A 15230-nucleotide genomic window follows, 5' to 3' on the forward strand; every position below is an offset into this window, starting at 1 on the left:
CTATACATAGAGAATCCTAAAGATGCCACCAGAAAACTACTAGAGCTAATCAATGAATTTGGTAAAGTTGCAGGCTACAAAATTAATGCACAGAAATCTCTTGCATTCCTATACACTAATGATGAAAAATCTGAAAGAGAAATTAAGGAAACACTCCCATTCACCATTGCAACAAAAAGAATAAAACACCTAGAAATAAACCTACCTAGGGAGACAAAAGACCTGTATGCAGAAAAGTATAAGACACTGATGAAAGAAATTAAAGATGATACCAACAGATGGAGAGATATACCATGTTCTTGGATTGGAAGAATCAATATTGTGAAAATGACTGTACTACCCAAAGCAATCTACAGAGTCAATGCAATCCCTATCAAATTACCAATGGCATTTTTTACAGAACTAGAACAAAAAATCTTAAAATTTGTATGGAGCCACAAAAGACCCCGAATAGCCAAAGCAGTCTTGAGGGAAAAAAACGGAGCTGGAGGAATCAGACTCCCTGACTTCAGACTATACTACAAAGCTACAGTAATCAAGACAATATGGTACTGGCACAAAAACAGAAATATAGATCAATGGAACAAGATCGAAAGCCCAGAGGTAAACCCACGCACCTATGGTCAACTAATCCATGACAAAGGAGGCAAGGATATACAATGGAGAAAAGACAGTCTCTTCAACAAGTGGTGCTGGGAAAACTGGACAGCTACATGTAAATGAATGAAATTAGAATACTCCCTAACACCATACACAAAAATAAACTCAAAATGGATTAGAGACCTAAATGTAAGACCGGACACTATAAAACTCTTAGAGGAAAACATAGGAAGAACACTCTTTGACATAAATCACAGCAAGATCTTTTTTGATCCACCTCCTAGAGTAATGGAAATAAAAACAAAAATAAACAAATGGGACCTAATGAAACTTAAAAGCTTTTGCACAGTAAAGGAAACCATAAACAAGACGAAAAGGCAACCCTCAGAATGGGAGAAAATATTTGCAAATGAATCAACGGACAAAGTATTAATCTCCAAAATATATAAACAGCTCATGCAGCTCAATATTAAAAACACGAACAATCCAATCCAAAAATGGGCAGAAGACCTAAATAGACATTTCTCCAAAGAAGACATACAGATGGCCAAGAAGCACATGAAAAGCTGCTCAACATCACTAATTATTAGAGAAATGCAAATCAAAACTACAATGAGGTATCACCTCACACCAGTTAGAATGGGCATCATCAGAAAATCTACAAACAACAAATGCTGGAGAGGGTGTGCAGAAAAGGGAGCCCTCCTGTACTGTTGGTGGGAATGTAAATTGACACAGCCACTATGGAGAACAGTATGGAGGTTCCTTAAAAAACTAAAAATAGAATTACCATATGATCCAGCAATCCCAGTACTGGGCATATACCCAGAGAAAACCACAATTCAAAAAGACACATGCACCCCAATGTTCATTGCAGCACTATTTACAATAGCCAGGTCATGGAAGCAACCTAAATGCCCATCAGCAGACGAATGGATAAAGAAGATGTGGTACATATATACAATGGAATATTACTCAGCCATAAAAAAGAAAGAAATTGGGTCATTTGTTGAGACGTGGATGGATCTAGAGACTGTCATACAGAGTGAAGTAAGTCAGAAAGAGAAAAACAAATATCGTATATTAACGCATATATGTGGAACCTAGAAAAATGGTACAGATGATCCGGTTTGCAGGGCAGAAATTGAGACACAGAAGTAGAGAACAAACATATGGACACCAAGGGGGGAAAGCCGCGGCAGTGGGGGGATGATGAATTGGGCAATTGGGATTGACATGTATACACTGATGTGTATAAAATTGATGACTAATAAGAACCTGCTGTATAAAAAAATAAATAAAATAAAATTTTTTTAAAAAGCAAGCCTTTTTTTAGACAATGACAAGCTGATTCTAATATTTATATAAAAAGCAAAGATTCTAGAATAGCTATAACAGTTTTGAAAAGAGGAATAAAGTGGGAGGAATCACTATATGAAATATTAATAAGACTTCATATTTAGCTATGGTAATCAAGACATTGTGGTTATTGTTGGAGAGATAGACACATAGATCAATGGAACAGAATAAAGAACCCAGAAGTAGAACCACATAAAAACATCCAGCTGTTTTTTGACAGAGGTGCAGTCAATTCAGTGGAAGAAGGATAGCCTTTTCAACAAATAGTGCTAGAACAATTGGACAACCATAGGCAAGTAAATGAACTTTGACCTAAACCTCACATCCTACACAAAAATTAATTCAATGTGGATCACAGGTTTAAATGTAAAATGCAAAACTATAAAACTTTTAGGAAAAAAATAGGAGAAAATCTTCATATCCTAAAGCTAGGCAGAAGATTTTCAGATTTGACAACAAAAACATGACCTATGGAAAAAAATTAATAAATTGCCCACATCAAAATCAAAAGCTTTTGCTCTTTGAAAGACCCTGGTAAGAGGATGAAAAAAACAAGCTATAGGGCTTCCCTGGTGATGCATTGGTTAAAAATCTGCCTGCTAATGCAGGGGACACAGGTTCGAGCCCTGGTCCAGGAAGATCCCACATGCCGCGGAGCAGCTAAGCCCAGGCACCGCAACTACTGAGCCTGCGCTCTAGAGCCTGTGAGCCACAACTGCTGAGCCCGCGTGCCACAGCTACTGAAGCCTGCGTGCCTAGAGCCCGTGCTCCGCAACAAGAGAAGCCACCACAATGAGAAGCCCGCGCACCGCAATCAAGAGTAGCCCCTGCTCGCCGCAACTAGAGATAGCCCGCGTGCAGCAGCGAAGACCCAATGCAGCCATAAATAAGTTAATTAATTAATTAATTTCAAAAAAAAAAAAAAGCAAGAAAACAAGCTATATACTGGGAGAAAATATTTGGAAAAAACATTTCTGACAAAGGACTTGCATCTAGAATATAAAAAGAATTCTCAAAGCTCAACATTAAAAAAAAAACAATCCAATTAGAAAATGGACAAAAAATATGAGCAGACATTTTACCGAAGAGGATATAAGTATGGCAGATAACCACATGAAAGATGTTCAGCATTAAAAGCCATTAAAGAAATGAAAATTAAAACCACAATGAGAACGTTGTATTCACAAGGTTTCATTGAGTTGGTTAATTTTTTAAACTGGTGAAAAATTGGAAATAACCTAAAATAAACTATTGTAAACATCTTCATTAAAAAAAAAACACACAAAACACAATGAGAGGGAATTCCCTGGTGGTCCAGTGGTTAGGACTCCACACTTCCACTGCCGAGGGCCCCGGTTCAATCCCTGGTCGGGGAACTGAGATCCCACAAGCCACGAGGCGTGGCCAAAAAAAAAACACCCCACAGTGAGAATGAGATATCACTACACACCTATTAAATGGCTAAAATTTAAAATAGTGATAACACCAAATGCTAGAGAGAATGCAGAGAAATTGGATCATGCATACATTGCTGATAAGATGGCACAGCCAGTCTGGAAAATAGTTTGGCACTTACTATACTTAACCCAGCAATTGTATTCCTGGGCATTTATCCCAGAGAAATGAAAACTGATGTTCATACAAACACCTGTATACCAATGTTTATAACACCTGTACAGCAATATTTAGCAGCTTCATTCATAATAGCCCCAACTGGAAACAACCCAAGTATTTCTCAACGGGTGAATGGTTAAACACACTGTGCTACATACATATCATGGAATAATGCTCAGCAATAAGAAGAAACAAACTATTGATACAACTTGGATGAATCTGAGGAAGTTTTGCTGAGTGGAAAAAAAATCTGAGAAATGTACATGCTGCACAATTCCATTTATGTAACATTTGAAAATAAAAATTTTAGACCAAAAATAGATAACAGACCTACTGAAGCTTCACCTTTCTCTGACTTCTTCTTGACCCTCTTTTCAAAGGGTTCATTAGATTAGGTCAGACTCATCCACACTCAAGGGGAGGGGATTATACAGGATATGCACATCAATATAGTAGGAATCTTAGGAGCCATATTAGAATTTTCTCTGCCACTGGCTATATTTGGAGTGGGGCTAGCAGGGTTAGGTTGTTTCTCTAACCCCAGGGAATTTGAGCTCTAGGCTCTAGTCAGTACAATTTCAATTTGATAACATCTGCTAACACTGCCAAGTTACAGATCACATACAATTGTAAAATATTTTATTTGGGTTCTAGTAAATATAATTTACTGACTTGTTTTAAGTTCAGGTTGTTTTCATACTGACATACCTTATTATATTCCAAATCCGATTGAACTTCAAGCTTTGTTTCTTATAGTTGAAAACTGATTAATATTTTTAAGATTCTTAGTGAAAACCTTGACTTATATTGCTGGCGTTTTTCCCATTTGGAAAGAGGGCTCTGTGCATATAAACAGGCTTTTGTGCTGGAGATAGCTTTGCTGTTGCCAATTCTGACTTCTAGTTTTTTTTTTCCTCCCATTGCCCTGTTGCTCCACCCTCTGAAAGTCACTGAAATGGTCATTTCCTTCTGGAGGGATCTCTTCCCCACACTTACTTTTTTAAAGTACTTTTTTCAAGTTGTAAGACTCAAAGAGATGATTTTCTGCCTGATTTTTTGGTCCTCTTTACCTGGACTGGATCACTCACTTGAATAAGATCCACTTATGAAAGCTGCATTCAGGAGCACTTTCAAAAATAAATGATAGCATGCTCACCATTTAGTTTGCCAGGCTTCCCTTGAAAAAACAGGTAAGTTCTGTTGAAAATATGTCTTTTTGCTCTTTGTTACAAATAGCTGCAGTATTCACGAACAATGTGACTGGACCCTTGGCATCATGTATTCTTGGTGTCTTCTCAAAAGAACCTGATCAATGCTGGTTCTCTCTATACTTGGGACTGTATCTGGGTGTGTGCTGTGTGGAGGGCTGAGCTTGCATCTTCCTGGGCAGATGTGGGCATGTTCTCAACAGAGGGGGCTGCACCTTTCTGTATTGCTTTATATTCCTCAGAGCCTTAGTCTTTCTAGGTGTAGTTAGCTTTTAAATACACACTTAGAGACCATATAGATTTAGTTAAAATGTAGAGACTTATTTAAGGAAGAGAATAGGAAAATGTCTAAATGGTTCAGTGTAGGTCATGCAGTTAAATTTCAGTACGGCTTTCAATGCAGACAAAAGCCTTTTTTGTCTTTGATTCTCATTTTTTAAAGCAAAATAACTGAGGCAATTTAATTCTCTACTCAGAAATTCGTGTAAATATTAGTGTTTTAAAAATAGTAATGGTAAACTCAAGTTCTTTCACTCTGAACTGACCCCAGGATTCTTTTCCATAATTAGGAACAGAGCAAAACCTACAACTGCTAACTGAGGGAGTTTGCAAGTAACTATAAAAATCTTTGTAGATTCAGTTTAAAATTGTAAAAAGAAACCACCCAGACTGAAAAGGCCTGTGTGTCAGAGGGTGGTGGGTGTGTTGGGTCAGTTGTGCCTGGTTTCTGGTTGGTTGCTCTTGTGGGTGAGTGCCCCTCCCTCAGCCTCTGCTTTCAAAACGTGATTCTAGATGTTCCTCCGAGTCAGCAGGACTCACCTGGCTTCAGCCATGGCTATAGTTTGGGAGGGTAGGTATTCAAGATAGAGAATGCACAGGTAGACATTGTGTGTGAGGTGGGAAGATGGGTGGTGGTGCTGGGATTCTGGCTTGTTACAGGCTCTGCAACAGAGGTTGTTATTGTAATGTGGAACTAATATTAAAGTCCTCTCCATGCTGGGTGTTTCATTTGCTAGTTTATGTAAGAGGCTAGTGTTCATAAGTGAAGGCAACACAGAATTTATATTGAGAACTGGGCATTCATTTAGATGTTAGAGTTATGTTTATGGATGCTAATAGGATTGCGATACTAAGCAAAGGATGTATGAAACTTTTGTTTGTCTTCACTCAGATGTACTTTTTCTAGTAACAGCTTTATTGAGATATAAGTCACATACCATACAATTCACCCGTATAAAGTGTACAATTTAGTGGTTTTTAATATATTCACGAATATTTTAGAATGTTTTCATCACCCCCAAAATAAACCCCATACCCAGATGCAGTCCCTTCCCATTTTTTCCTTCCTCTAGCCCCTGGCAACCACCAGTCTACTTTCTTTCTCTATGGATTTGCCTGTTTTGGGCATTTTATATAAATTGAATCATGTAATAGGTGGTCCTTTGTGACTGGCTTCTTTGACTTAGCATAGTGTTTTCAAGGTGCAACCATATTTAGTATGTTTCAGTACTTCATTCCTTTTTAAGACTGAATAATATTCTATTGTATGGATAAACCACATTTTGTTTATCCATTCATCTGTTAATGGATACTTGGGTTGTTTTCACTCTTTAGCTGTTATGAATAGTCAGATATACTTCTAAAGTTTATATTTATTTTATAATAATAATGTATACACATAGCTTCTGGTATTAGATGTCTGTACCTTAAGGATTTTAAAAATTATAAAGCCACGAAATACATTTAGAACTAAACTACTTAAAGTATAAATCTGGACTTCCCTGGCAGTCCAGGGGTTAAGACTCTACGCTCCCAACACAAGGGGGTGCAGGTTCGATCCCTGGTCGGGGAACTAAGATCCTACATGCCTCACGGTGCAACCAAAAAAAATAAATAAGAAAGTATAAATCTGTCTTAGTTTCAGATGGCATTTAAACTTCCTGTACAACCTCATGGTTTTCATCATGATCATTATTTATTATTCCTTCTTCTTAAAAGTCTCCTCTTTTCTACTTTTCAGCTGTGGCTTTGGCTGTTTCTTCTCAGTTCTTCAGTGCCATTGTTCCCTAGGGTTTCCTCTGGGCCCTTTTCCCTGGATAGTCCCATCCACACCATCTATGAACAGCACCTATGTCTGGGATGGGTAAATCTTTCTCTAGTAGAACTCTCTCCTGTGATCTCCATAGCTAGGACCCACTAGACTTCCTTTAACATTCACTCACTTAGCTGACTTTCTGACCCAGAGAGGCAGCCATGAGTGGACAGCAGGAGCCACGCCAGATACTGGGAGGTGCCCCCGTGCTCCTGGACACCCTGGGGGGAGAAGGGAGTGCCCTGTGGTGCCTGAGTCTGCATGAGGCGGGGCAACACCAGAGCTGAGCCCTAAGGAACATGAGTTCAGTGTTCTGGGTGGGGAAGGGGCATGTCCAGTCACTTTCCAGAACTACTAGGAGTTTAGCAGAGCTGAAGTGACTGTTCTGTGAGCAAGGAGCTGGAGAGTAGGGCAAACCAAAGCTGTCATGAAGAGACTGGGGCTTCAGCTGAGGAATTTGCACTGTGGCCTGAAAACCACTGGGAGTCATTGAAATGCTTTAAGCCAAGAGGTGACCAAGATCAGTGTTTTAGAAAGATGCCTCTGGCAGCAGTTACAAAAATGGATTGGAAGGACCAGGGCTGGGTTGGGGAGTCTTATTTAGAAACCCAGGGGAGAGGTCCCTCTGATGACCCTTCGGCATATCCCATAGCAGCTTCTTTTCCTCATCTGTGCCTCCGCAGTCATAGACGTGTCTGGTTTTTCACTCTACAAAGATTTCCTTAAGGGCAAGGGCTTTTTTATATTTCTGTGTCCTCAGTGTCATAGCATAGTGTTAATCAACTGTAGACACTCCATAAATGTGCACTAGATGAATGCATAGTTGTAGATGAGAGCTTTATTCTTGGTATCAGAACTTTGGGTTTTTTGGCAACTTTTGTAACATTTATATAGGTAATGGCAGCTTTTTTCTGATATTGTCAGCATGATTGTTGACCAGTGCTGAAGAGCCAGCAGGGGTTAGAGACCAAGAATTTATTGTCCCAGTCTACATAGTGTGGTGTTAGAAGATTGAATTGTTCTAGGTTGGAATCTTGTCAAACTCTCAAAAGAGTTGAGAAGTAGAAGAAAAGGGAAGGATGAGGACACAAACATCCCTAATTTTACAAAGAGGGTAGTTAAGGAATACTGGCTATACTGAAATATTTAAGAATGAAATGATAGGAAGTCTGGGATTTGCTTCAAAATAATATGATCACGGGGAAATGGGTAGAGTATGGATGGATAAAATAAGATTGGCTGTGAGCTGTAATTATTAAAGCTGGGTGATAAACACATGGGGTTCATTATACTATTCTCTCTACTTGTTAAAAAGTTTAATATTTTCCACAATAAAAAAATTTTTTTAGGGATAATACAGATGATTGAACAAGAAATAAAGGTCCAAATATATTATTTAACCTCCCAAAACTAGCTGCAAGAATATGCCTCAGCTGGGCCTGCAGCCTAGGCCAGCTGGGACATATCTCAGAACTGACATTCTGTTCTCCTTTGCAGGAAGCACACAGCACTGTACTAGAGTTTTACCAGTTATTAGCCACTGTTGGGCAGTTTTAGAACAATCAGAGGGCAGGAGAAAAACCTCCTCTCCCTCAGCCCAGCATACTTCACCCTAGTGAAAATGGCAAAGGGAGCTTCCCTGAGAGCTAGTGACTTCTCCTCCCCACCCCGCAAGCAGGGGTGCATCAGAGGCCTGAGGGCTCCTCCCCATGGGCCTGTGAGGTTTGGGAAGCTGCTTTCCAGTGGGCATGGCTATATTGTCTTCTGCTCCTACAGCCTTTTGTGGGTGCAAGGCACATCCTCTCCCTGAATCCAAGGGTATTATATCCATTTCCTGTCTGTTTTGGCATCTTTCCATCACCATCACCCTCAGGATAACAACACAGAAATTATAACAGAGGCAGTAAAAATAGTGATATAATTCTACTGGGGGATTGGGGGGTGGGGGGGTGATGGCCTAAATCACCTTCTAATCTAGTAGGAAGTTAGTAAGTGATGCCTAAAATAACTAGATCAAGAAGTAACAAAAAACAAAATGAAACAAAACAAAACCCAACTTATTAGTGATAAAAAGGTAACCCCCCAGAAGAACTGAACAGAAATCTAATTAAAGGTGAGGGCCTCTGGAGAGAAGCCTTAAGAAGAAGAAGAGGGGCTTCCCTGTTGGTACAGTAGTTAAGAATCTGCCTGCCACTACAGGGGACACGGGTTTGAGCCCTGGTCCGGGAAGATCCCACATGCCGCGGGGCAGCTAAGCCCGTGTGCCACAACTACTGAGCCTGCACTCTAGAGCCCGTGAGCCACAACTGCTGAGCCCACGTGCCACAACTATTGAAGCCCGCGCACCTAGAGCCCATGCTCTGCAACAAGAGAAGCCACCGTAATGAGAAGCCCGCGCACTGCAGCGAAGAGTAGCCCCTACTCAACACAACTAGAGAAAGCCTGTGCGCAGCAACGAAGACCCAACGCAGCCAAAAATACATACATAAATAAATTTTTTTAAAAAAAAGGAGGGGGTGGGGAGGAATCATTGTTGATATTTCAACCAGGTATATGTAGTTCTTAATGGTTTTTAAATTATTGATGAACATGATAGAATGAAATAGGGATTCTGGAGAGTGGTGAAAATGAATGGCTGGAAGGAAATTTGAGGAAGAGAGCCCAGAGGTTGACAGTGGACAGACGGTGAGTGTTAGCTTACATGTCAGGAATGAGCAGGTTGGTAGTGTTACCCAGTCTTGAGGCTCTGACCAGAGCTTGGGTATATAGTTTCTGTGCCTGCACAAACCAGCATTAGGTGGGTGGTGTGTGAGGCCAGGTGATGGTCACTGGGATCCAGTCCAGGGCCTATGGTCTCAACATTGAGTTCCATATAGAACTTACGTTTAGAAAAAAAAAGTTGTTTTGTGTCACAGCAAAACTCACGGCAGTGGCAGTACTAGACTCAAGTTAGGATATGCTCAGCCAGTAGTCATAGACTCTTCCATCCTTGGCACAGCTGAGGCCTAGACTGGAAAGCTGTTTGTAAACAGGCCTAAGTTCTTATGGGAGGAATCAGTCCTCTCCTGGCCTTGCAGTGTTCAGAGTTATGTGGCAAGATTGGCAAGGAGCCAGGAGCCAGAGGGCAGCCATGACCACTTAAGCCCTCTCTGATCCTAATGTCAGGTCTTCAGCATCTGCAGAGCCTGGCCTCTTGGGGAGAGTTGAGGAGCAGATGGGTCATAGTCGGGAAGGGTTCCCTGGCCAGGTGGAGCTGAGCCCTGGTGGAGCCGCTGGCCTCAGGGGGCCAAGGGAGCAGCCCACAGAGATTCTGGCATGTGCATATAGACCTTGGGTTTTCTTAAAGCCTGACGAGTGCTGCCTTGAAGCTAGAAAACTTCACCTCACAGGGCAGCCAGCTATCCTTTCCCATCCTCTCCCTGACTTAAATGCTTGTAACAGTGAAGATAGTTCTTGGTGGAGAAGATAAAAGCAAATTAGAGGTTCTCCCTTTTCAAACCTTCTATATTAAACAGTGATCTTTCCCTATTCATTCATTAATTCATTTGTAACTGCTTTGTGGATTGTACGTATAGATGCAAAACACCAGTGTTAAAAAAAATTGTTTTGTGGCAGTTGAGTATAATAAGTGTCATATTCTCTTACTTTTACAGTAAGCTTGGGCTCAGCCTATACCCACCATAGTTGATGAAATTCATTCTCAGCCTGTATCCACAGAGCCCCGTCCCCTTCCCTCAGAGACATGCAGAAACCTCAGGGCTTAACTGAGTCCAGAGATTTTCATTCACTGACTGCTACTCCTGGTGCCCTGGCCCATGGCCATGAGGTTTGAAGGCAGCTGTCCTCACTCCCATATGTGACAGGCTTGGGTGCAGAATAATCGCTGGTGCTTCAGAGCCTCACCAAGGCCTACCGTGCAGTTACTCCTAATTTCTCTGTACTTTCAAAACTCTAAAACATCCTCTCCATTTCCTTCATATCCTTCCATTTCCTGGTTTTGAGGTTTGGGCCAGGCCATCTTCCTATACCGCCACTTCCTCACCCCACACCCACCCCTGGGGAAGATCCGCCGCCGGGCGTCTGGGAGTCCCCCTGAGTCCGAGCCGGAGCCGAGTCCAAAAGGGAGCGGGGGCGCGAGCGGGAACCAGGCTGGGCCCGGTGGGCACCGCCCGCCATGAACCACAAGCCCCTGCTGCAGGAGCAGCCTCCCGCCTACAACCTGTAGGGCGGCCAGGGCTACTTTGTGCATAGCCCACACCGCTACAGCGCCCTCCCAGCCGCCGCCCTACCCCTACCTCCTCACAGGGTTACCCACGTACCACCCCAGGGTCTACAACATCCACAGTCGGAATGTCACCCGGCACCCTGCCAGTTCCATTGTTGTCGTTGGAGGCTGCCCTGTCTGCAGGCTCGGGGTTCTGGAGGACTCCTTCACCTTCCTGGGCATCTTCTTGGCCATCGTCTTGTTCCCCTTTGGGTTCATCTGCTGTTTTGCCTTGAGGAAGTGAAGATGCCCCAACTGTGGAGCAAACTTTATTTAAAGGAAACAACACACCTGGCTTTCCCACACCCAGTTATCTTTTCCTAATTACACCAACCCCAGTGCCCAGGACGTAAGGCAAGGCTTCCCGTCCTGTGTAAGGTAGCAAGAACCAAACAGGGAACCAGAAGAATTCCAGGGCCACCTTTTCATCGAATGGTGCTGAGCGATCATTTGTCACCGTCAGTCGGAGTTTCACAGTAGCAGAGGGGTTTTCTCCACTGGGAGGGTAGAAAAAAAATGTTGGCAGAAATACTCCAAGACAGGGATTTGATTTGAAAAGAGCTTATAACTACTGCTCTCGCTCTGTAAAATTATATAGCTTATATAAATTCCAGACATTTTCTGAAGGAAAAAAAAAGAACCTTTGCTTCTCTATGAAACCTTATAACTTTGGAGACTTACATGATAAACATTCAACAAAAGAAAACCACTTTTAGAGTAGTGTGAGTCTTGGGGACCAGCCACACTGGCAGCAAGTTTATATAGGTTCTTTTTTTTTTTTTTTTTTTTTAATACATTTATTTATTTATTTATTTATATCTTATTTTTGGCTGTGTTGAGTCTTCATTGCTGCGTGCGGGCCTTCTCTAGCTGCGGCGAGCGGGAGCTTCTCATTGCGGTGGCTGCTCATTGCAGAGCATGGGCTCTAGGCTTCAGTAGTTGTGGCACACGGGCTCAGTAGTTGTAGCTCGTGGGCTCTAGAGTGCAGGCTCAGTAGTTGTGGCTCATGGGCTTAGTTGCTCCGCAGCACGTAGGATCTTCCTGGACCAGAGCTCGAACCCGTGTCCCCTGCATTGGCAGGTGGATTCTTAACCACTGCGATACCAGGGAAGCCCTATATAGATTCTGTATGATTTTAAATTGTACGTGAATGTGGTGTGGCTCTACTTTAGCAAGAAATCAGGCTAATGGTTGGGATCCCAGCTGCCCTTAGGAGTGTTATGTGGCACAGGACACACAGACACCTGACGGGTCTTCAGAAGGTGCCATTAGCATCCAAATTATTTGGCACCCTACAGTGAGTATAAAATCACCTCATGGATTTCTTTAAAACACTGAGGACATACTAATGTTTTAAAAGATTAAAATCTAAACAGAATTGGATGCACTAAAATCTGTTTCCTTCTCCTTCTTTATGTCTTGTAACCTGGACTCTTCATTCCTCAAGACTGAGTAACCTCGTTTATATAATTGTTTTTCCCCAGTCTTATTAAAAACCTTTATATGAGGACTGTAGCCATATTCTGCAGTTTTCCTTCTCTCAAGGAACCTTCTTATTTAGGATGATTACTATAATAAATGAAGGAAAACAAAGAATATGGTTTCTCCTTGTCTATGATATCAAATCTATGTATCTTTGTATTTCTGATTATAAATGGTGGCTAGAGGGAGGATACAAAAACTTCAGATTCTATGCCCCATAATATTCTATGGCCTGAATAGGTAATATTAGACCTTTATTTAAATGTCAAAAAGAAAATAAGAGCATCAAAAAGAAAAGCAGTGGAAGCTTCTCCTCTTTTCTGCCTCTGTGAGTCTGACTATGAAAGGAGTGCAAAGCACTGAATTGTTACTGTGCTGGGGCCTAGGCTGTAGCACTTTCCTTGCATTGCTATAGGACGGGAGTTGACAAGAGTAGGTGGGGGGGGAGGTAGGGTGGGATTAGGAAAAGAAGACGCTAATCATTTACGTATGTGACTCTTGTCATACTTACTGCCTTCATTTCAATAATTACCATCTTATTCAATAATTGTTTCATTTATAGTACCATTATCTCCCCAAGGAGGGCTGTGGTCCCTTAAAAATAAGCAGAGAACATACCATAACATCTGGCTAGTACCATGTGTGTCATAGGGTAGTAAGGACACAATTATCATACTTACTAATAAATTCTGAGGTGCACATTTTTTCATGCTCTAATATCTCTGAAATCATGATACATCTTACAATGATTTTAAAAGCAGTGTGTCATAGTGTAACTGGCAGTGTTTTCTTAATAGTACACAAAATAATGCCTGTTTTAGTGGTGTCTTAGATTTGATGAACTACGTTAGGGATTTTATAATATTCTTGGTATAAAATTATTTAAGTTCAAATTGGTGTTATATTGATTGTCAGATGATATTCAGTGTAGTGAAACTTGGGATAAGGTTTTTTTTTTAAAAAGGACGTTATCTTGAAGTGAGTACATTAAGTGTCAAAGGGATGAAGGGCACAAAAGGAAGCTGCCCACCTCACGGTAGATCCAAGAATTGGAATTTGAAGCAAACGAGAGCATTTTGTCTTGAAAAGGGCACAAGGAGGTAGCAAGTAACCTGACTTGCTTGTCATTGGGGTCATTAGCAGGAGTCTGAGAAGTCTTCCAGGTCAGACTAAAAACTGAGATCTGGTGTCAAGAGCAGGGGGACTGTAGGGGTTTGTGTTGAGTCTCAGAATATCACTTTTGTGTGGCAATTAAGCAAGAAAAACTAAAGGGATGAGGTGCTTTTCCTCAAGTGAAAAAATTTCATTAATCTCTTCCTGAAATGTTAATGTCTTTCTGCTTCAACGAGAAGGCTGAGTTAATGGTGCTATCTTATAACCCAATCACTCTATGTGTTTTTCTGTCACAGATTGCCTTCTCCCAGCACAGCAATTTTATGGACCTGGTACAGTTCTTCGTGACCTTCTTCAGGTAATTTCAGTTATACAAACTGTATCTGTTCTTTTGATTCAGGCACTTAATTTCATTAATTATCAGCCCATAAAAGATAAATGAATAATCCTATGTTTGTACAACAGATCAAACTAACTTTATATGTATTCCTGAAAAGTTACATGTCAGTTACAATACTGTAAATTCAATCTAATCTGATAAAATGAAGACATTTGGTTTGTATGTTCTGGCTTTTTGTGGCAGCTTTTCATGTACCCTATACTAAATGTAGGTAATTTAGTTCTTCATATGGGGAGGATTTGGGGTTGAAATAACACGTAATTAATAATGATTACTGGTGTGTGCTACATATATGCTTCTTCTTGTTCACGAGATGTTTCAGGTGATTATCTAGAGTTTTAAAGCTAAAAGTGATGTGTTAGGCCCTGAGATACTTTTGTTTTTATACGTTTTCTTTCAGTTTAATTTTATTTTTAAGAAAATACTATTACACATAATTGAAAAAGTGCTACAGTGCAAAGAGAAAGCGACAGCATCCTGCCCCACACCTTCCCATCTTCACTGTCCCCATTTAAATTATTTTAATTGTTTTTTACTTCTCCATGCTTACACTTTTTTTTTTCCCAAAGGAGAAAAATTATTTAATTTAGATAAATGCAAAAATGGATATTCAATATATTTCAAAATCCAATGCTGATTTTTTTTTAATCTAAAGCATTGCATTCCTTTCTATTTCACCACTTAATATCATAGTCATTATTACTATAAAGTATTTTCAACATTAGACAAGGAATTATACAGTTAGGTACAATATAACTTTCTTTCATGGCTGGAACAGATAGGGTAAACTTATTCAATTTACCCACTCTTTGCCCAATCTTCTGACAAATCCCACTAGGTTTTACCCTAATTAACATAATTTCCTAATGTTTTGCTCTGCCTAATGGATTTTGAGTATGTTCAACCTTTAGAGGCATCCATGTCAGTGGCTTACACTCTTTCTTGATTTTTCAATTCAGTTATCTTTTGATGTCCTACTGTAGAAGGATTTATTATCTTATGTTACCTCCGCCAGGACCCCCCCACACACTATAAACACATAGAAATTCCCCTTCCTCCCACTCATGTAATATAGTTACATCACAATGTTTGGCTAAA

At 40.7% G+C, this 15230-nt stretch overlaps 1 protein-coding gene and 1 pseudogene across 1 annotated transcript in view; both read left to right on the forward strand.

Moving 5' to 3' along the window:
• The window catches only part of ATRN (attractin), a 159026-nt gene that overhangs the window by 112089 nt on the left and 31707 nt on the right, over nt 1-15230 (forward strand). Inside the window, exon 25 of the mRNA XM_061209629.1 lies at nt 14029-14090. Coding sequence (XP_061065612.1) covers nt 14029-14090 — 62 coding nt within the window. The remainder of the gene's footprint in view (nt 1-14028; nt 14091-15230) is intronic.
• LOC133103388 (membrane protein BRI3-like) lies at nt 11048-11414 on the forward strand (annotated as a pseudogene).

This window comes from Eubalaena glacialis, chromosome 13 (assembly GCF_028564815.1).
Source record: "Eubalaena glacialis isolate mEubGla1 chromosome 13, mEubGla1.1.hap2.+ XY, whole genome shotgun sequence".
Classification (NCBI taxonomy): domain Eukaryota; kingdom Metazoa; phylum Chordata; class Mammalia; order Artiodactyla; family Balaenidae; genus Eubalaena; species Eubalaena glacialis.